This window comes from Salmo salar, chromosome ssa03 (genome assembly GCF_905237065.1).
Source record: "Salmo salar chromosome ssa03, Ssal_v3.1, whole genome shotgun sequence".
NCBI classification, from domain to species: Eukaryota; Metazoa; Chordata; class Actinopteri; order Salmoniformes; family Salmonidae; genus Salmo; species Salmo salar.
The window spans coordinates 56,955,092-56,977,729 of NC_059444.1; the positions used below are offsets into that span (position 1 = coordinate 56,955,092).

General features: G+C 45.0%; 1 protein-coding gene across 2 annotated transcripts in view; it reads right to left on the reverse strand.

The window, feature by feature from the left end:
- Positions 1-4,550: 4,550 nt before the first annotated feature.
- Positions 4,551-22,638, reverse strand: part of LOC106600853 (neurabin-2) — a 76,462-nt gene continuing 58,374 nt past the window's right edge. For both annotated transcript variants that reach the window (XM_014192570.2, XM_045714995.1), the window contains exons 6-11: positions 20,782-20,917; positions 18,828-18,971; positions 18,617-18,670; positions 16,777-17,006; positions 8,404-8,500; positions 4,551-8,218 (exon numbers count right to left, since the gene is read on the reverse strand). In XM_014192570.2, coding sequence (XP_014048045.1) covers positions 8,165-8,218; positions 8,404-8,500; positions 16,777-17,006; positions 18,617-18,670; positions 18,828-18,971; positions 20,782-20,917 — 715 coding nt within the window. In that variant the 3' untranslated portion in view covers positions 4,551-8,164. The remainder of the gene's footprint in view (positions 8,219-8,403; positions 8,501-16,776; positions 17,007-18,616; positions 18,671-18,827; positions 18,972-20,781; positions 20,918-22,638) is intronic.

Below are 22,638 nucleotides of genomic sequence, written 5' to 3' on the forward strand. Positions count from 1 at the left end.
ACTACTCAAACTCAGAAGCTAGGATATGCATATAATTAATACTTGTGGATAGAAAACACCCTAAAGTTTCTAAAACTGTTTGAATGGTGTCTGTGAGTATAACAGAACTCATATGGCAGTCAAAACCCCGAGACAGATCGAAACAGGAAGTGGAATTCTGAATTGCGGACTCAACTTCATCACGTTGCCTATTAATCACACCGTGAGCTATGGTTCATTGAGCACTTCCTATTGCTTCCACTAGATGTCCCCAGTCTTTACAAAGTGATTTCAGTCTCCTACTGTGAAAACTGACAGAATGACACGCTGTGGAACGTGGTCACACGGTTAGGGCCCTCACCATTACGACGCCGCCGCTGCTGGCTACCCTCCCCTTTCGAAACGTTTATAAAGACAATGCAATCGTCCCCCTTGAATCTTATTGGAGCTCTGGTTGAAAAAGGCCCTAAAGATTTATGTTATACAACGTTTGACATGTTTGAACGAACCTAAATAAGAAAAAAATGCATTTTGTTGAAAGAGTAGCCCCGCGCACGTCGGAACTTTTGGTGCAGCCTTCAGAACGCGCTAACAACAACAAGCTAATGGAACATAAAGGATGAACTTTTTCGAACGAAAATACATTTGTTGTGGACCTGGGATTCCTGGAAGTGCCTAAGGATGAAGATAATCAAAGGTAAGGGATTATTGACAATAGTATACAAGACTAGATTTGATATGCGATTGTTCCAAGATGGCGCTGACCTGTATTGCTAGCCTATTGTTCTGAGTATCGCATCCCCTTTTATCGCAAAGTGTGATTACCCAGTAAAGTTATTTTTAAATCTGGCATTACAGGTGCTTTCAAGAGATATTCATCAATAAATCTTAGAATGACAATATTACATTTTAAAAATGTTTTCGAATAGTAATTTAGTAAATTGTAGCGCTGTTTCATCGGATGCATTTGAGGGAAAATAGTTAGTCAACGTTACGCACCGATGTAAGATGCTGTTTTTATATATAAATATGAACTTTATCGAACAAAAGAATGCATGTATTGTGTAACATGATGTCCTAGGTGTGTCATCTGATGAAGATTGTCAAAGGTTAGTGCTGCATTTAGCTGTTTTTTGGTTATTTGTGATGCATGTGGTTGGTCGGAAAATGGCTATGTGGCTACTTTTACGATATACTCCTCTAACATAATCTAATGTTTTGCTTTTGCTGTAAAGCCTTTTTGAAATCGGACAACGTGGTTCGATTCAGGAGAGGTGTATCTATAAAACGATATAATTTGAAAAAAAAATTGAAAAAAAATAATTATTAAATTTTGTTATGCTAATGGCGATAGGATTTTTCGAGAACTTTGGAAGTTTCTTTAAGTGCAGTCGCAAAAACCATCAAGCGCTATGATGAAACTGGCACTCATGAGGACCGCCACAGGAATGGAAGACGCAGAGTTACCTCTGGTGCAGAGGATAAGTTCATTGGAGTTACCAGCCTCAGAAATTGCAGCCTAAATAAATGCTTCACAGAGTTCAAGTAGCAGACACATCTCAACATCAACTGTTCAGAGGAGACCACGTGAATCAGGCCTTCATGGTCGAATTGCTGCAAAGAAACCACTACTAAATGACACCATTAAGAAGACTAGACTTGCTTGGGCAAAGAAACACGAGCAATGGACATTAGACCGGTGGAAATCTGTCCTTTGTTCTGGAGTCCAAATTGGAGATTTTTGGTTCTAACCGCCGTGTCTTTGTGAGACACAGATCAAGCCACATGTCATTTTTTGGTTACTACATGATTCCATATGTGTTATTTCATAGTTTTGATGTCTTCACTATTATTCTACAATGTAGAATAATAGTAAAAATAAAGAAAAACCCTTAAGATACTGTCACGATTCCCACCGAGGGTGGCGCCCCCTCCTGCTCGGGTGGCGCTCGGCGGTCGTCGTCACCGGCCTATTAGCTGCCACCGATTCCCTTTTTGGTTTTCCCTTTTTTTGGTTTTGGGCACCTGTGTTCAGTTTAGTTAATTAGCGGGGCTATTTCATTTAGCTGGCCCGCTTCCGTGTTGTGCGGGATTGTTTCTTGTCAGACGGCTTATGTTCGTGTCGGCGTTGTTTTACGCCGTATGTGTTTTCTCCCCTGTGTTTGGGAACATTTGTTTTTGTGTGAGTGTATATTAAAAACACCACTACCCTGTGTTCGCTGCTTCCTGCACCTCATTCCTCCTCCACGATTACCAAGCCGTAACAGATACTGATACTGTCAATGCTGATACTGTATAATGACATTATAGTACTTGTTTCTGTCAAACTACTAATCTGTAGTTGTGTGGATTTAAAACTTTCTTGAATCTCTAACCTGCTTCTGTAGGCCTATTTGTGCCATGCTGCTCAGCCGAGCACTTCCTGACAGTTGACCTTCTTGTCGCCTAGAAGAAAACAAATCTCACTTATTGACAGATAGCCATGCAGGACTAACATCCATTCAAATACTTGGATAGAATAGGTCCTGTTGAAATTGTGGAGCATTAGAGGAGGGTGGATGTGCTATTTCCAATCATGAGCCAACTCAAATGTTGAGATTGAATTCATATTCATATTATTATATTACAGTGCAGGAAGGAACCAGTATTTGTTGTCATTTTAACTTAACCTCTGAGACCAGGTTGGGAAAGAAGGTAAGGTTTGGGTTAGGTAAAGGGTTAGCTAAAAGGGTTAAGGTTAGTGTTAGGGGAAGGGTTAGCTAAAATGGTTAAGGTTAGGGTTAGGGGAAGGGTTAGCTAACATGCGCAGTAGTTGCAAAGTAGCTCAAAAGTAGTACATTGTCGAAAAGTTGCTAATTAGCTAAAATGCTAAGGTTGTCTATGATGAGATTCGAATTCACAACCTTTGGGTTGCTAGACGTTTGCGTTATACACCCGACCAGCCACCCTACTAAGTAACCATCTGTCTTATGAAACCATACCAAACTTAACATATCATACTAAATGGAGTGTCTTGGTTTTACATACAGAATAATACAAAAGGCTCTGAGACCAGGTTGTCTTTCCACTGCCAGTCCTGTCTTTCTTTGGCTGGACTACTGAATCTTTATCCTCCTCCATTTCTCTCTCCTGTTGCTCTTTCAAATCCAACTGCTTTCCATCCGACTTGGGAAGAATGCAACATTTTCGTTATTTCTATTTGCTAAAACATGTACCACCAGTACAAGCCCGTTTAAACTGCACCCTGAATTCGGGAATTGCAGGTGTCATAAAGTGATAATGATAATGTCATTAATATAGTCCTACTGCACCTGATTGGCTTGGTGCTATTCTATAATGCAACCACTACAGATAGCCTATTAGTAATAGCACTAATATATAGGACTATTATATGACTAATATGCCTATCAATATCCGTTGTTATGATTATTACAACTTTTAAAAATGTATTCATAGGCTAATGAAATAACAGGCCCACTGATGATTATAAAAGTTTATAAACTGCGTGGTTCGAGCCCTGAATGCTGATTGGCTGACAGCAGTGGTATATCAGACCGTATACCACACGTATGACAAAACATTTATTACCACTCCGCATTGCGTCGTGCATAAAGAACAGCCCTTAGCCGTGGTATATTGGCCATACACCACAACCCCTCGTGCCTTATTGCTTAAATAGCTTACTGATTGAGGCTATAGAGGCCTAAAAGTCCTTAAAACATTTGAATTATGTTCGTAAACTGTTTGCGCCACCACGATGAGAATATATAGCTAAATATGAATGATTCGTGTTTTTATCAGCGGTCTCACAGTCAGACACGAGATGATGCCGTAAATTAATCCTGCTCTGCATTGGGCTGAGGGAGCTCATCCCTGCCCCTGATTGTTTTAGCTACATAACAGGAATTTGAGAAGAGCACTTATCCAAGTAAAAACAATCCAAAGGCTACAAGCCAGTAACCATACCGCTATTGCAATATTTTAGGGCATAACATCTTATTTCCAATGCAGTCAGTCAGATTAATCTTTCATATAGGCAATTTTTGAAATCCCTGGCCTACATGTATTTCAAGGACTAAGCCTGCCTTATTGTCATCCATAAGTGATCCACTTGAAGTTCTTGTCCATGTCTGTATCAGCTCCATGGAAGAAAGGTAACTACTAATGATGACTGATGAAAAGTAACAGACTTTATAACGGTATTACGTCACGCTACCTAATGTTGTGCATGACCTCAAGGTAGTTATGTTCCTGAGGATTGCGGGGGCTGGGAACAACATGGTCAGGGCAAGGATATAGACATGGTGCTGTGATAAGAGCAATAATTCAAGGATGTGTTGGCTATGTTCCTTGTGATACCTTAAGGCCAACTATTATCCTAAAGCTCCTATTAGACACTTTGAGGAAATCATTTAAAAGTGAAATAGCCTCTAATCTTTAAGAACCTCTTGACTTTGTGAACAAATTGAGTGCATACAATTGAAACAGACACTAACATTACTATAATCTTTCATTTATGAAAAAGATCCCCCTTTCAGTGCATACAAAGCAAGCCAACGTGACCCTTGAGCTCTTGTTCAACACATCTGCATTTATTAACAATGACAGTAAATTATGTGAGACAAACATGATGAATTTCAGGACTTTTTCCCCTCTTACCCATTTGTGTTTGCAAACCACAAGGCAAGGATAAAAAAAAGAATAATACAAAAAGGAATGTAACCAGTTTCCTTCCACCTCAGAGGAGGGCAATGCTATTACACATACTAATGGGCCATGGTCAATAATGCAAGAGTCTCTAGTATGAAGCAGAGATCCAGAATGAGTTTCCAACAGCATTTATCTGGCATATTGAATCTCATGCACTCGAAGTAATGACAAAGTGTACAATGGAATGTGAAAAGATGAGACGCCATACGATTAATCTGGTCTAGATCACAATATAGAGCTCCTGTTTCATGCCCTCATTGGCGTGGTTTATGTGTACATGTGGTTCCTCTTTCCTATTCTGAAGTACAGATATGAACATGCATTGCCCAGCATATGTACTGTATTCTAATACTGCCTTGAGGGGTACTATCAGAACTGGAATCACAAAGATGCTAAATGTTGTGTCAAATTCAAAGATCCACTTCAGTAAACCACATCCCTTTTTCACCCAGCCATTTCATTGGTCAACTATCCCATTTCTGACACATTTCCCATGGTTGTAACTTTACTGACAGCATAGCTAGCCATGGAATGTTCATGGATGAACATATTTCATTTAGTCCAGTTTGTAGTTAAATGATACTTGTCCAGTGTCTGCCCGCCATCTGAGAGGTGAGAGAAGGAGTCCATTTTGTGATGAAGACTTTACAGGCAAGTCCGTTGGTTAGGTCCGTTTGAGAGTCATACATTAACAGACACAGTAGCAGCGTCTATCTGAATGTGTTCTATGCAGTTCTCTTTCTTTTGGTTAGTAGAGGTCAACAGTTTTGATTCACAACTGTAGGCAAAGGTATTCACTATGAAGATGGATTTAAAAAGTAAACATATACTGCATATAGCCAAGAGGAAAGCGCAAAGTAGCAATAATACCATTGGGGACAGTGGATATAAAAGGTCTTGAGATGAGAGAGGCACTGCTTATCTCTAAGTTGGACCATGTGTGTTCCATACTGGCACACTCACTATGTTACGACCAGCATCCTATACAAGCATACTGTATGGAGTTAGTAGGCCATACAAGACAAACACACAAGTCATTTTTATGAATGTGTTTCCTTTTGCTTTAAAAAAGGTCCAATGCCGCCATTTCATCTCAATATGAATTAATTTCTGGGTAACATCTAAGTACCTCACTGTGATTGTTTTCAATTAAAATCATCAAAAAGAAACAAATATACTTTCTTAGCAAAGGTTGAGTGGGCAGGGGAAAACTGAAAACTAGCTGTTTGGAATTATATTAGCTAATTAGAGCAGGCCTAAACTCCATCCCACCAAAACAGGCAGAAATTCCCAGGCAGTCTTTTCAAACAACTCTTACACTAAAAGGGCATTATCATCATTTTCACAATTTTACAGTATTATTCCAACCTCATAGTATGGAAATATATAATTTTACACAGGAAATCCTGTTTTGACTGCACTGGGCCTTTAAGTCCCTTTTAAGTTCTGTTCAATGCCACTTCTCAGCACGTGGAAGTGGTTCACACATCGACTCCAATATTACCCAATACTGAAAAATATGGTCAGAAAACGTGTCAGCTTATTCCAGAGATGGCAAACCAGGAATTTTTCACTACCTGATGACCTAGTATGCCTTCTCTCAATCAAAACTCACTGAAAGAGTGACACCTCCTGGCTTAGAGCAGTACTGCAACATAACAGAGCTGTACAGTAACATAGGGCCCATGAACACTCTGTTTTCATAATTAAAATAATACAAATTTGACATTAAAACAATTAAAATGATACAAGATTCAAATAATAATAGGGCCACTTTTAAGAAAAAAAAATTGAATACATAGTGGGGGCAAATGAGTCTGACCTGTTTGTGCCACTAGGGGACAGTGAAGTAAGTGATGACAGGAAGTTCCAAATGCCTAGTCTTGGATAAGAAGACACTGTTGACAAACATGAGCAGCAAAGAGGGAGCAAGGCAGCTGACTGGTATTATAGGAGAATCAAGTGAGAGCATCGCGTCTACAGACAAAGACCTTTTACTGCACCTCAGTAGTCCACAGTGGCCTCCTCCTGTCTCCTTCATCTGCACTGACCTGAGATACACTGGACAGGTGACAGGAGAACCTCTGGTAGGAATCAGATCAGACACACTGCTTTGCTTTTACCTTCCCTGTGTTTTTCAGATCAGATGAAATGAAGAAAAGGAGACAAGGAGATAGGAAGCCACTTGAGACTATTGAGGCATGCTGGAGCGTTTCCCCCCCCTCCCCTGCCTCCGTCGATCTCGCTCTCTTTCACAAAGCTGCTATGTAACAACATTTTCCCATGGTTCTAGCTACCCCAACATTACACAAAGATTGACATCCAGTCCCCAAATTCGAAGGGATACACCGTCTGAAGGCTAGATTTAACCCCCTTTGCTAATCTAGCAGTGACTCCAGACGCAAACGCTGGAGCGTGAGTAAGACCTTGCTGGTTGGGGCGGGAAAAACCCGGATTCTGAAATTCATATAGAGTGAAGCACAAAGTCAAATAATACTGACCCTCCACGTTATCAGAACCCAAGGTGAGACATACGCAAGTAAAACCACGAGTAACACATTGAACTGTTAACCTTACACATATTCACACCCTGTTTGCCATTTTGCTAATAGAAAAGGAAAATGCACCCACTTTGCATGTCCTATATCCACTTGGAATTAGACCATCTTCTGTATACCCAGTCTTCTCGATGCTTACGTCGATTCCATTCAACACCCTCCCACCCCCAACCCAGCCACACTGCTTAAGCTTTTTAAGCAATTTTAAATATATGTAAAGAATATATACAAAACAAGCATATCATCACTGTACAAATGAACTTGAACCCAACCTGAGTCTTTCCATCATACAAGGGGAGCAGTCTAGCAAAAAGGGGACGCGGCCATTTTCTTTTGTTCAGTTAGTAGAAATCAAGAGAGATCACGCCATACAGCAGAAGCACTGTCTATCACCAGTATATTCAACAGTATCGGAGGACAGTCTCTGTCATCAATACAGTTTATTCTGCCCAGTTCTGTTCCCCATATCCAGTAAGTCTAGAATAGACTACAAGCATTAAGTCAGTAGGGGCTGTATTTCCTGGTGAGTTATTTTACAAGTGATTAGACAGAAAGAAGAGCATAGAAGACAAGCGACCTCCTTCACAGATTGATCAGTTGGGTAGTTAACTAGTTGAATGTGGTTCAATGCAACAAGGACTCCAGGTACTGAATAAGGAGCATATTGGGATTGTTGACGCGGCTCGAAGCAAATGACAGACATCAGTAAAAAAAAAAAAAAAGTATTCAATTTTCCCTTGCAGGTGTCTTTGAACCCCCCAACCCCCCTTCAAACTGCTGCCCCTAATGTCTTCCTTTCTCCATTATTTTCTTCTTCTTTTGTTGTTCTTACAATCCGTCGGGGACAACGTGGATTGGAAAAATGGTGGCCCAGGTGTCAAGGCATTGTTCCTCCTTTCCCTCTCTCTGCGAGAGGTTTAGGAGGGATCAGAGGTCTTCAGAGCATCCACCTTGGTCTCCAGGTCTGTGATCTGAGGAGAGGACAGAGAGTGAGAGAAGGGGCTTTTATTACACCCAAAATGTCCAGGCAGAATGATCATAACTCAGTAGCATCCTCTTGCTATGCATCTTGATTAACCAAAGCAAAATGTCTTACATAATTATTGAGAATTTCATGAAATGTTTCCACATACAGTAGAACCTAATCATACAACACCTTGTCCTGGAGGTTGTCTGCCTCTTCCTTATGAGTGGCCTCTGTCTCCTCTTGGGCTCTGCGCTGAGCCGTCTCCTTCTTCAGATACTCAATCTCCCTGAGACACAAAGTGTTGTTAGGCTGAATCCTACCCATCCATCCTCCTACAAACCCCAGAATCCGATTCCTCTACCTCCTACAAACCCCAGAACCCCCCCATTCCTTTTCCTCCTACAAAACCCCGAAACCCCCATTCCTCTCATCCTCCTACTAGTGCTGAGCATTAGTGCTTTTTTGAGGTTGGTTCAGTTTCGGTTCGATTATACAAAAATTGTTCACGGTTTTCGATTTCAGTTTTGATTTAAAAAAATGGGGGGGGGGGGTTCAAAACCAAAAACAGTGAACATTCAATTGCCAAAACATTGAAAACAATCGATTGTCTCTGTCAGGTCCACATTGGGAAGACATCAATAGAATTACTATGAAATAACTCAATATATCAGTTGTGTATATTATTTGTTTTTTATTTTATGACTTTATTATTTTTCATTCAGTCATCGCATCTCAGGCAATAACAGCCAGCCAGCCAAACAACCATCCAACGTTATCTCGGTGCTCCCCGTACTGTACTGTCTGACGAACCTAGTAGCTGTAGCTGCCTAATAGCTGGCTAAGTATGCCGTCTGACAAAAAATAATTTTACTAGTTCCATTTCCGTCAGTCAACTTCCGTACAACATACAATGGGGGAGTCGCACTCTTGTGACTTCAGTTGAAGGATCTACAATCACGCCTGACAAGGCCAAAGAAATCTGCGCCTCGCTGGAAGCCCTGCCTTCCATAGGTGATAAGCGTGAGGGATGATTCATTCTTTCAATTATTCCGCTCAGTGTGAACAGGAATGATTCACGCTACTAAAACAAACTATTTGAAAACGAGACTGTCTTACGTTGCGCCAACTAAACTGTCCCATGGTGGTAGAGCGTGCTCATCCCCTGGACGTTGTGTGCTAAGGTTGTATTTGTTCTCATTACTTTTCTAATCACAAACAATTATTCTTCAATTTGCTGGTGCAATGAGTAAGATGGCTAAAACCCCCGAGACGACGATGGCTAAGCCGAGTTGTGGTCGAGATCATGCCCCCAGTCATGCGGTTATAGTATTTCTCTGAAAGATACTCACGATCTATGTGTAGTTTGTCTCAGCTTGCAGCACGCTCAGGCGGCCCTCGCTTAAACCAGTCGGTGTGCGCATTGCCACATACTGCGTACAAACTCCCTGGAAAGACGTGAAGTATTCTTGGGGAAGCTTGGAATTACCGATAGCGACTTTCCTTGACCGGATGCCGGTGTGTGCCGAAAATCCCCCCCCGCCAGATTTCCCCCCTTCTAATGTCCTTAATTTTGTGGCTAGAGTCAAATACTTTCTGTGGCACACATCAGAGTCAAATACTTTCTATAGAACAAACTTCACATCAGGATAGGCAACCGAAATGAATCATTAATGTATGTGTGTTATATTAAACAGAGGAGGGAGTAAGATGTTGGCAAACAAACATTTCAGAACTATGGCTGAATTATCCTTACAATTTCAAAAATACTAGTGGAATAAGACATGGGAGAAATGACTAATTTTGGCAAAGAGATTTATTAAATAGACTATTACAAAATGCAGTAGCTGATTTAGGTACGGGCGACATGGGCAGCCGCCCAGGACGGCATCTTGCCGGGGCGGCACAGGGTGTGCGGGCACAGCAATGAAGAACGCGAAGGGGGGGAGAATTCCCTCGATCTGTCCAACTTATCACCTTATCGCCTCTAAAATGTAAATAAAACACTAAGAGTTTATATAATGTGTCATTACATACATATTTGAATCGGGTTTTTAGGGCGGTGCTAATGTGATCTTCAGAAGTAAACACCGGCTTTTGAGAGTCATGATCGCTTACAGTGATGACGAAACAAATGACTAGGTATCCCCCCTGTCCCTGTCCATTTCTTGTTTCTAAACGGTGAGAGAAGCGCTACACCTGGTGGAGAGAGGCTGTAAGACAGAATGAGTTGCTTTATGCGTGCTGTACGTTACACTATGACAAGTTACGATGTAATGTACAGCGTCAGAGGGGTCCGTTTTTTCAAATTGTCTCCAATACTATAGACCCATTTGTTATGGCGACGAAGATGGCTGAATTCAGTTTACCACCGGCAGCACCATTCCTCGCCGTGCCTGGCGAACATCCAGTCCCGTGGAATAACTGGCTCGGAAGCTCTAACACTTATCTCGAAGCTATGGACTTTTCTACAATCTCCGACAAGCGGAGGACAGCACTGCTCCGTCACTGCCTCGGTACAGAGGGACAGAGGATTTTCAGAGCGCTTGGATCGGCTCCTACATTCACTGCTGCAGTCAGCCTCCTACGGAACCACTTCGCCGGGAAAGAGCGAGTGCTCCTCCGACGCTACTGGCTACGGAAGAGACACCAACGGCCGGGTGAGTCCATTCAAAGCTACGTGGCTAATCTGAGGGATTTGGCTAGCTCTTGTAACTACGGGACACTTCAGGACGAGATCATCAGGGATCAGTTGATAGAGGGGACGTTATGTGAAAAGACAAGGGAGAAACTGCTTTTGGAATCGGATAATTTAGAACTAGATGGAGCTATTAAAATAGCACTCCAGGTTGAAGCGGCGTTGGAATGCGCTACTATGCTAACAGACAGCTCTGCAGCATACACTTGGCCCCCAGCCATTCTCACACAGCAGCTTCAGCCTGAGCAGGCGCACTACAACGATCACGCGCTGCGCACGGCCTCCCACATCGATAGCTGCATGGACACAGACACCGGCATGCCCGTGCAGCAGGCACAGAGACAAACAAACAGAAGTAGCTGTGGCAACTGTGGGGCTAGCTCTCACAATTCAAGGGCTTCAAACTGCCCAGCCCGTGGGAAAATATGCAAGAACTGTTCAAAATACAATCACTTTGCGAAAGTGTGTCGTTTTGCCCCAGCTACTAGCTCCACCCAGCACAGGCCCTTAGTTTCATCTCACTCTCAACATGAACACACGGAAATCCGAACTGTCTCCACCAACCATGTGTCATTCAGGACATGCACTGTGCAGCTGGGTGAGGTGGGTTTGCCTTTACTGCTGGATACTGGCGCTGCGGTGTCGTTGCTCAACCTTGCCACTTACTACAAGTTTTTCAGTCACCTACCACTCCAACAGCCCTCCACTGCCCTGTGTGGGTACGGTAGATCCAAGATAGACATTGTACGCACCCTCCAGGTCCCAGTACACTACGGCACCAAGCATCTGCCATCATTCACATTTCATGTTGCAAAGCGGGGTGCCAACCTCTTGGGCCTCGACCTCTTCACAGGCTTGGGATTCACACTGACAGATGACAGTGGGTCAGCTATCCACCAGGTTACCTGCACATGGCAACAGAACTGGCCAACTCTGTTTGATGGACTGGGCTGCCTCACAGCCTTTACTCACAGGCCCCTAGTGAATCCAGAAGTGATCCCAGTCATGCAGCCCCTGCGGCACATTCCCTTTGCACTGCGTGATGACGTCACAAAAGATCTCCAGGCACAGTTGGATGCAGGCATCATTGAGCCAGTCAACGCTGCCCCCTGGATTTCAAACTTGGTCATTGCAACCAAAAAGTCAGGTGGAATCCGGACCTGTGTGGATCCCCGTGCTGTGAACAAGGCCGTTGTCCCGGATAAGTACCCCTTGCCTACAGCTGAGGAGCTGACCGCACAATTCCATGGCTCCACATTGACATTTACATTTTAGTCATTTAGCAGACGCTCTTATCCAGAGCGACTTACAGTAGTGAATACATACATTTCATTTTCATTTCATGCATTTAAAAATAAAATAAAAAATTGTACTGGCCCCCCGTGGGAATCGAACCCACAACCCTGGCGTTGCACACACCATGCTCTACCAACTAAGCCAAAGCTTGACCTTCGTCAGGGTTATCTTCAGGTACCCCTCCATGCAGCTAGCAGAGACCTCACGGCCTTTGTCACACATGCTGGCGTGTTCAGATATACACGCATGCCTTTTGGACTTAGCTCCGCCCCCAGCTGCTTCCAGAAGGTGATGAGCACCATCCTAGCTGGAATACCTGGGGTGGCGGTCTATCTGGATGACATCGTGGTCCACGGCCCTGACCTCCACATCCATGATTATCGACTCCACAGAGTATTCAGCACTCTACTGCAGAAGAACCTGACCCTTAACGGTGGAAAGTGCACCTTTACAGCTCCAGCCGTCGAGTTTGTGGGGTTCCGCCTGTCGGCCACTCATGTCAAACATTGAAGCCGTCCGCCGGATCCCGGAACCGACCTCAGCCTCTCAGGTGGCCTCATTCTTGGGCATGACAGCTTACTACCTCCGGTTTCTGCCCCACTACTCCCAGACCACAGCGCCCCTTCGCCAGCTACTCAAGAAGGATGAGCCATGGGCCTGGACGGCAGCCTGCTCAGACGCGGTCCGCTCACTGAAGAGCCAGCTCACCACAGCCCCAGTCTTGGCTCACTTTGACCCCGTCTGCCCCACCATTGTCACATGTGACGCCTCAGCTGTAGCACTAGGAGCTGTCCTCGCACAGCTGCAGAATTGCAGAAGGGCATTGAGAGGCCCGTCGCCTTCGCCTCAAGGGCCCTGAGCCCCACAGAATAACGGTACTCTGTGGGCGAACGAGAAGCACTGGCCTGTGTCTGGGCGTGTGAAAGGTGGCACCTCTACCTATATGGCCGTCTGTTCACGCTCGGAACCGACCACCAGTCCCTCACAACGCTACTGTCAGCATCAGGAACTGGCCACAAGCCACTTCAGCTGCACAGATGGGCTGACCGCCTCAGACAGTACAACTATCAGCTGAAGTTCACTCCGGGGAGGGATAACGTGGTGGCATACCACCTCTCACGCTCCTTTGATGCTCCTAGTCCGACCGTCTTGCCAGACGACAACGAAACAGAGCTTGTACAAACGCTTTACACTCCTCTTCAGTCAGTCGTCTCACTGGAGGAGCTGAAGCAAGCATCGGAACAGGATCCCACACTGTCTACCCTGCGCACCTACATATGCACTGGATGGCCAGGACACGTGCCGGAAGAGCTGGCGACTTTCGCCAGGGTGAAGCACGAACTTTCTTGCTGGGAAGAAGTCTGTGTCTCTCGGGGGGTTTGCACTGTGGTCTGCGTGCGCGTGTTCTATCCATGGTGCACGATGGGCATTTGGGCATAGTGAAGGTCAAACAGCGATGTCGAGACCTTGTGTGGTGGCCAGGCATCGACCACGACATTGAAGCCCTGGTCAGGGATTCTGCTGCATGCCTTCTCAGTGGGAAAACAGGACAGTCCGCCCCACCCCCCTGCAGCCTCTCGCATGGCCGTCCCGCCCCTGGGAGCACATCCAACTGGACATCTGTGGCGGGATCCATGGACACGCAGTCCCTCACCATCAGCGCTTCCTGGTGGTGGTTTATGACCTCCACTCTTAGTGGCCAGAAGTGGTTCCTGTCGGAACTGTCACAGCACAGGCCATCGTGGGCATCCTAGACAGCCTGTTCACAAGGTGGGGCCTACCCCTCACCCTTACCACGGACAATGGGCCCCAGCTAACCTCTGCCGAGTTCTCCTCATATCTCAGCAACAAGGGAATCAAACACATCCGCACGGCCTACTACAACCCACAATCTAACGGAGGGGTGGAACGCTTCAACCAAACGCTGAAGAACGGCATCAGAGCGCACCTGGTCCAGGGGTGCACGTTCCAAACTGCTTTGAATCAAACGGTAATGCACTACAGAGCAAGCAAACACACAACACAGGTCTCCCCGGCATCCCTCATGCTAGGTCGTGAGATGGAACTGCCACTGGACAGACTCAGAACACAGAGAGTAGCAGAACCGGCAACTAGGTGCACCCAAGAACAGCAGGCAGTGACCAGGCACCAAAGAGCAATGAAACAGCGTTTAGACAAGGCACACAGGGTGAAGAAGTCGATCATCCAAATGTCTGACTGGGTCCGAGCCCGACGGCCTCAGCGGTGCAACAAAATGGCCTCATTCTGGTCGGACCCCTTGCAGGTCAGTCGACAACTCGTGCCCGCAACATTCATGTTAAGCAATGGATCACGCTGGCACGCCAGCAGCCTCAGAAAAGTCCCTGCCCATCGAGGAATACGAATGCACACAAAATAGACATGCAGGCCAGAGACGCCACCGGATGGACCTCCCCCACTACTACCACCCGAGCCCCAGCCTCTACGGGCTCCCCAAGGGCCAGAGCCACAAGTGGTGGCGGTTGAAGAAAGGCTTATGCGGGCACGAACTCGCCCTGCTCATCTGGGGGACTACTTAACCTCTTTTCATTCTTAGGCTCCGGTAGGTGTCTTAGTCAACTGGACTGGACTGGCTAGTTTGGAGAGTCCTTCCGTTTAAGGGTTAATGTTTATTTCTTACAGGTATCACTCTAGGTTCTTGCCCTATGGACATTGTATATATGGTCCCAGTCCCTGGTTTTGGAAAGGGGGAGGGAAATGTTATGTATGGTACGACGTGCTGTACGTCATACTGTACGTTGTTATGGTTTACGACAGTGTGCTGCTTTACGGATGAATGGGTTGTCAAAATGAGTGGCACATGTCATTAAACGAGAGAGTGATGTACAATGTGAAACTGTGCAGATGTGCGTTCTTCTACAGCTAGGCTAGATATAACACCATTACCATGTCAATCAACGCTTGAATAGAAACGTAGTTCACACCCCAGATTTTGATGTCAAACAGTCCCATTAGTTTTCTTTGCAGCCTCGTTTGAATGTCGCTGTTGCGCACATTTGTACGGAATAGGGTTAGCGTACATTACCCCCTACCGCCTGTGTCTGCCTCGGTCAAGCACCGCTTGCCTCTCTTCCCAGACTTGTTGATGGAGAGTCCGGTCCCACCTTGGTTACCCAGTCGCAGAGGTGAGCTAGCTATTCCTGCCTCACCACAGTGGAGTTGCTGGGGTAGCTCTTTTGTTTAGTATATGTAGCGTTAAGTCGCTTGGTTATTCTAAAATGGACCATGCTGCGGTCAAAGAGGCTAGCTAGCCTAGCTTATGCTAAAAAAAACTCCTGGCTAACGTTGGCTAGCATGCTTAACTTCCGGCGAGTGAAACGTAATAACTTTTCCCCCGGCGTTATGGTAACCTCATCCCCATTTCCCTCTGGAGTTGGAGGGAGTGAAGGAAACAGTGCCAAGGCCAAAGCCATGTCAAACGGGGTGATATGTCAGCTATTGCCAGAGCCCCCTGTGCCCATAAAGGGTCCGGGCTTCATGCAGGCTATAAAGTCTCACAGAAGCACAACTCAAGCTGGAAGCGTGTTTAATGCTACCCCCTCTGTTACCCTGCGTTTCATGGGGATCATGAGGTATATCAATCTCCCCAGGGTAACAGTGACAAGTTGGGTCACCCCTCCCCATAGGTGGCTCATTACTGGGAATTATTGCTGATTCCTGCCTGTAGCTCACTAGTCCCTATGAGGTGTTTAGTGATACAGGTTATGGGCTCTCTAGGCAATTAGTGGGTTGTTGGTAGCAGAGTCAAGGGAACGAGCAGGGTTGGACGCAATCATACTATTATCCCACATGCAGTCTCTGTGGTTTATATGAACTGTCTGTCTCCAGCTCAACGCTTTTCATTCCTGGGAATTAGATTTAATTACGAATCGCCCCCGTCTGTTACAACAGAAGGGGTCTGTTTTTCAGAGCTGTCTGTCCCATTCCCAGCTAGGTTACAAGACGCGTTGGTCGCCAGACCTATGACTGGTCGGTAGGGTAACCTCTATGATAAAGTTTTCCCTGTCTATTTTTTATGCGTGCGGTCCAGCGCTAGATGCCAGCCGGTTACCAGAACACTTCTTACAGGCTCCGGTGTTCTTATCCGTTGGGGTCGGCCTGGGGTGTGATTATACTTCCCCATAGTATGTTGTACCAAAGTTGACTGACTGAAAGGGAACGTAGCATTATGACTATAACTACTGTTCCCTGAAAGAAGGAAACAAGGTCAAAACACCTGTTTGGCCCAGCACCACCTGTTTCTGGGCTCGGTGAAGAGCGGTATTAAATTGAAGGAATTAATCTGAGCCTCACGCTTATCACCTGTGGAAGGCGGGGCTTCCAGCGAGATACAGATTTCATTGGCCTCGTCAGGCATGATTGTAGATCCTTCAACCAAAGGAATTTAAGTAATTGAACCGATGTAGGTCGTTTAATAACAAAAAACCTGCAATTTCGGTTAATTGCTCAGCACTACCTCCTACAAACCCCAGAATCTTCCATTCCTCTCCCCCCTACAAACCCCCAGAATCCCCCTTATTTATCAGCCTTACTTCTGCTGGTATTCCTTGATGAGGCGCTTAGCCTTGCTGTACTTGCGCTCCAGGGTCTGGTACTGGGCCTGTGTCTCCTTCAGGTGTTCGTCCACCGCCTGACACAGACTCTGGGCCTCCATCCAGTAGCCCTCCAGCTTCTCCATGCGTTCCTTGTTCTCCCGAACGCTCTGTTCCAGCTGGGCACGCTCCATGCGCCAGCGCAGCTTGTCCTGCTCTGAATGCGCCAGCTACATAAGGGAAGAAATTGTCAAGTTTACTCCTGTATACTTCTAGTTTACTCCTGGACTGTGTGTTTTAGTCAAGGGTTAACCTGTTATGGCTAGGGGGCAATATTTTCACGGCTGGATAAAAAACGTACCCGATTTAATCTGGTTACCACTCCTACCCAGTAACTAGAATATGCATATACTTATTACATATGGATAGAAAACACCCTAAAGTTTCTAAAACTGTTTGAACGGTGTCTGTGAGTATAACAGAACTCATTTGGCAGGCAAAAACCTGACAAGGTTTCAGGCAGGAAGTGGCCTGTCTGACAAGGTGTCGTTCTTCTTGTCTCTGTTTATTGAAGAGTGAGGATCTTAGCTGTCCCGTGACACTTCCTACAGCTGCCATAGGGTCTCAGAAGGCGGTAAAAAGCCGAATCGTGGCTTTGCAGGCTCTGGCTGAAAAAAAGTAGCGCGTTTGGGTAGTGGCTGGTTACAGTACTGTGAGACTCAGGCTCGTGCCCGCGTCGACCGAAGGGTTTGTTTTCATTCCTCTGTTTAGCTAAAAGGAGATTCCCGGTCGGAATATTATCGCTTTTTTACGAGAAAAATTGCATAAAAATGGATTTTAAACAGCGGTTGACATGCTTCGAAGTACGGTAATGGAATATTTAGATTTTTTTGGTCACGAATTGCGCCATGCGCGCGACCCTGATTTGCCATTTCAGATAGTGTCTGGGACGCACGAACAAAACGCCGCTATTCGGATATAACGATGGATTATTTTGGACCAAACCAATATTTGTTATTGAAGTAGCAGTCCTGGGAGTGCATTCTGACGAAGACAACAAAAGGTAATCAAACTTTTATAATAGTAAACCTGATATTGGTGAGTGCTAAACTTGCCGGGTGTCTAAATAGCTAGCCCGTGATGGCTGGGCTATGTACTTAGAATATTGCAAAATGTGCTTTCACCAAAAAGCTATTTTAAAATCGGACATATCGAGTGCATAGAGGAGTTCTGTATCTATAATTCTTAAAATAATTGTTATGCTTTTTGTGAACGTTTATCGTGAGTAATTTAATAAATTCTTAGTGAATTCGCCGGAAGTTTGCGGGGGGTATGCTAGTTCTGAACGTCACATGCTAATGTAAAAAGCTGGTTTTTGATATAAATATGAACTTGATTGAACAAAACATGCATGTATTGTATAACATAATGTCCTAGGGTTGTCATCTGATGAAGATCATCAAAGGTTCGTGCTGCATTTAGCTGTCTTCTGGGTTTTTGTGACATTATATGCTAGCTTGAAAAATGGGTGTCTGATTATTTCTGGCTTGGTACTCTGCTGACATAATCTAATGTTTTGCTTTCGTTGTAAAGCCTTTTTGAAATCGGACAGTGTGGTTAGATAAAGGAGAGTCTTATCTTTAAAATGCTGTGAAATAGTCATATGTTTGAAAAATTGAAGTTTTTGTATTTTTGAGGAATTTGTCATTCGCGCCACGCCCTATCATTGGATATTGGAGCAGGTGTTCCGCTAGCGGAACGTCTAGATGTAAGAGGTTAACGTGGGTCTGTGAAACCAGTCCTATGTTTGTTGGTTAATTGATTTTGGAGCAGGTCTAACCTTTCTCTTCAGCTGTTGAATCTCAGCCTGGGTGACAGCATGCTTTATCTGTAGCTATAGAGAGAGAGAGAGGTAAAACATTTAACACCATGGTTCACTCTGGCACAATGTCTCATCTCATACGCTCTCTCAACAAGAAGTTGAATTGAATATAACTTTTTCTCCATCTCGAGATGAACATTTGCCTTTGGCATCAAGCCTCCCTGCTCACCTCTTTGAACTTGTGGGCCATTTTCTCAGGGTCCATCTCCATGGGGGAGAGCATGTCCTCATTCTCCGCCAGGTCAAACACCTCTATGGCGTTGGGGAACATGGGGCTCATCTCCTCCTCCTCATCCGTGGCATACTCACCTGTCTGGAGGACATTGAGAAGATTCAGAGTATATTCAGGGAGTGCATATAGACACATTCCTGTCATGTTTCGGTCTTGTTGTGAACCAACAATGTCACACAGTAACCATCCCTGCCTATGTAACTACCATGTGAAGTAAATACATGGTTTCACCAATGGGAAACCAACGTTTTCCCATTGGATAGGCCTCTATTTCTATTTCTCTTCAATCTTTTCAATGTTTTCCCTGTACCCTAAAATGGCCACTAGATGGTAAAGTTGAGCTTAGACGAAAAAGCTATCCAGGAGTAGAATGTTAGTGGGCCAGAATTGACACACTAGAATTGGGCAACCACCATTTTATGTTTACCAAGGAAGCCTGTCAAAAGGCAAAGCTTGTCAGGGGACTCCGTGGCTGCAGGGACGGGAATCTTTGTTGAGAAATAGTCTACAATCGTTCTGTTGATTGGTGCAATTAATCCCACTATACTGTACCGTCTATATGGACCTGGTGAGGTCAATAACAAAAAACACACCTCTGTTTGAAATTCCACCTTCACACACACACACACACACACACACACACACATTCACTCCTAACACCTCCCACCTCACGCACACACAACACAAAGACTGACACACAGCCATTCCAAATATTCCTTTAACAACAGCCGCCTGGGACAAGCCCCAACAAAGGTTTCCTAACCTTGTCACACCAATGAGTCACTCTCTCTGAGGGAATGCCACACACCCACAGCCCCCCCCCCAACCCTGGTCTGTCTGCTCGTCTGATTCCCTCCCAGTTGGACGAAGCATCAAAGCCCTGAACGTGCCTGTCACAACAACACTGTCTGATGTGTCAACTCTCCAAACGTGCTGAAAAATGTTTACACTGTTTGAACGTTGCATAGCCAACCAGAGTTGGGGGAGAAACGAACAAAGCACGGAGACTGAGGGATTAGCCGGAGTCACATAGGACAATGCCATCAAACGATGCCTACCCATAAAAACAAGACCAAATAACACCTACTATTCATTTTTAAATGTATTAGAAAGGACGTGTATGTTAACTGGTAACACATCTTTAGCAGGAAATTACATTGATGCAGGCTCAGATCTGTTGGGAGGGCGGCATGTTCTGATGGGGAGACAGTGTGATGGAATACCAGACCTGGGTCGTGGCATCTGGTCCGTACTTGTCGGTCTTTCACACCCAAGCCCAGACATCTATTGAACATGATTGAATTTAGCAAGGAGACGGATTCAATTATTCAAGCATTTCCTCTCCATGGAAGAGACTGAGGGGAGACAAGGAACTGAGAAAATTGCTGGGCTGGGCTTCATGCCACAACGCTTTCCCCTACCGCCTCTGTCCTTATTCAGCCCCTTTCAAAGATCTGAGATGACTGGGCAGGTGTAAAGCACTATGTGCACCTAGGTTCCGTCATATTGCTTACACCTATCCAGTCCTGTTAGATCAGTGAACGGGAGGTGAACAAAGAGTGTTCTTTCTAGAATTTCTAGTTGTATTATTCCATTGTGAAGGGAGCCTGATGGAACATCTGTAAGGGTTTGGGGAGGAAGTGTCAAACGCTTCATTAGCGCCATCTTGTTTTGTCATATTATTGACTGACAGAACGAGCGAAGATGTTTTGGATGGGCTGAAGTAATCTTTTTCATGGTGTGTGTGTGTGTGTGTGTGTGTGTGTGTGTGTGTGTGTGTGTGTGTGTGTGTGTGTGTGTGTGACCAGGGCCCTATGGTAACTGGTCAGAAGTAGTGCACTATAGAGGGAATAGGATGCCATTTGGGACACAGCCATTGTGAGCCCCTCACCTCCTCGTCCTCCTCCATGTACTGGCTGTAACGCTGCTCCATCATCTCTTTCTGCCAGCGCTCCTGCTCCAGGGTCTGCTGGATCAGCTGGGCCACCTCGCTCTGCTCACCTGGCTTCTCTCGGCCAATCATGAACCTGCATGGGTTAACAACGACCAACGGGGTGAGTAGGAAGGCATGTCTGTCAAGAAGTAGCCAATGGGAAACCTAGGGTATGGTTTAGTGGGTAGTAAGGTAAACCTAGGGTAGGGTGGTTAAGTTTAGGTCTAGTGGTTGCAACTTCAGAAGATACACAGTAGAATGTAGATAAATATGTTATAATCACAGAAGGACCATACTGTAGAATTAAAATAACTCATCAGTTACATTTTCCAAGAAAAGAGCCACCACAGATTACAAACAAGTGCAAGCCAGGGCAGCAACTTTTGATGGGAAATGAAAATTACAGTTTGTGCCTGGAAGGAACATGACACTCACTGTACATGGATGGATGAGTTGACATTGTAACGAGTAGAAAATGTGATAAGATTATGCTAAGGGAGAAAGACAATTCAGTGAATAAGTGTAGCACGCCATCAGAAGATTGTGTCTGAAATGGAACCATATTCCCTATTTAGTGCACTACTTTTGCCCAGAAAGCTATATAGGGAATAGATTGCCATTTTAGACACAGCCTTTTTCTATGTAGCACAGAGAATAACAATGAAATAAACAAAGCATGAGAGGACATGCATGTTTTATAGAATGTGTGACTGAAGCGTCTACAGAGTTATCCTGTTGCAGATGGGACCCTTAAGACCGCGACACCAGTTCTGTCTGTCACATGTTTGTCCAATGGAATGATCGAGCGGAAAGACCTCAACTGGACGGGTTGCCCGGGGATCATTTTTCACACCCAAGCATGTGTGCAAAGCAGCCAGATGCACAGTGACACGTAAGACAAAGGAAACCATGTCGCTGTAGCTAATACCACGTTGTACTAAAAGGGATTCTCTCAACAGAACATCATATTCCTTGATGTTGGTGCACTAGACAATATGATGAAAACAATCATTTCTAAATCTATTCTAACGTGATATATTTTTGTACACCTAATATGGTTAACTGCAGAAAAAAAATGGCATTGATCATTACATCATAAAAATCCCTTTAAGTGAGATTTGAACTAACAAACCTCTGGTCACCAATCTGTATCCTTGCCTGAGACTAGACTACCACACATGCGCATGAGACCCCAGAGAGAGGTAGCTACATAATTCAACACGACTGCCGGCATCACTGTGGCATTCAGTGTGGGCGGGTGTTTCATGATGAGTGTGTGAGGGTTAAGAACCCACTAGGGTGCCCCTTTCTTGCCTGAGGAGAAATAACTCTGTGGTGGTCAAAAGGGAGGAAGAAACGGTGACTAGGAATCTAACCACTATGTGGAAAAGCCAAGCTGTGCACGGAAAAAGATGTCAAGCAAATACGACACCTAACCTCTCCAGCATTTTCAAAACAAACCTCGCCATCTATTTGCTGCGACTATGCCGAAGCATATTTACCAGAGAGACGGCGCTTCTAATTTTGGACCAATCAAAACATCACCGCCTGTCCATGCAACCAGTCAGCAGCCTGTGAGGGGGATCGACGGATGTGCTAATCAATGAATATTCACAAGCTCAGAGACACGCTCCATCCAGGATGTAGGACATGAGGCGAAGTGGAAAACAACCAGGCCTTGTCTGGAACCGTCTACGTGTGAATCTGCAAGTATCCCCCTGCCACCATTTGTACAAACCCATCCTACCTTGGATGAGGTCATACACCAGCATTCTCCACAGAGAATTTTGTCTACAGACAAATCCATTTCCTGGA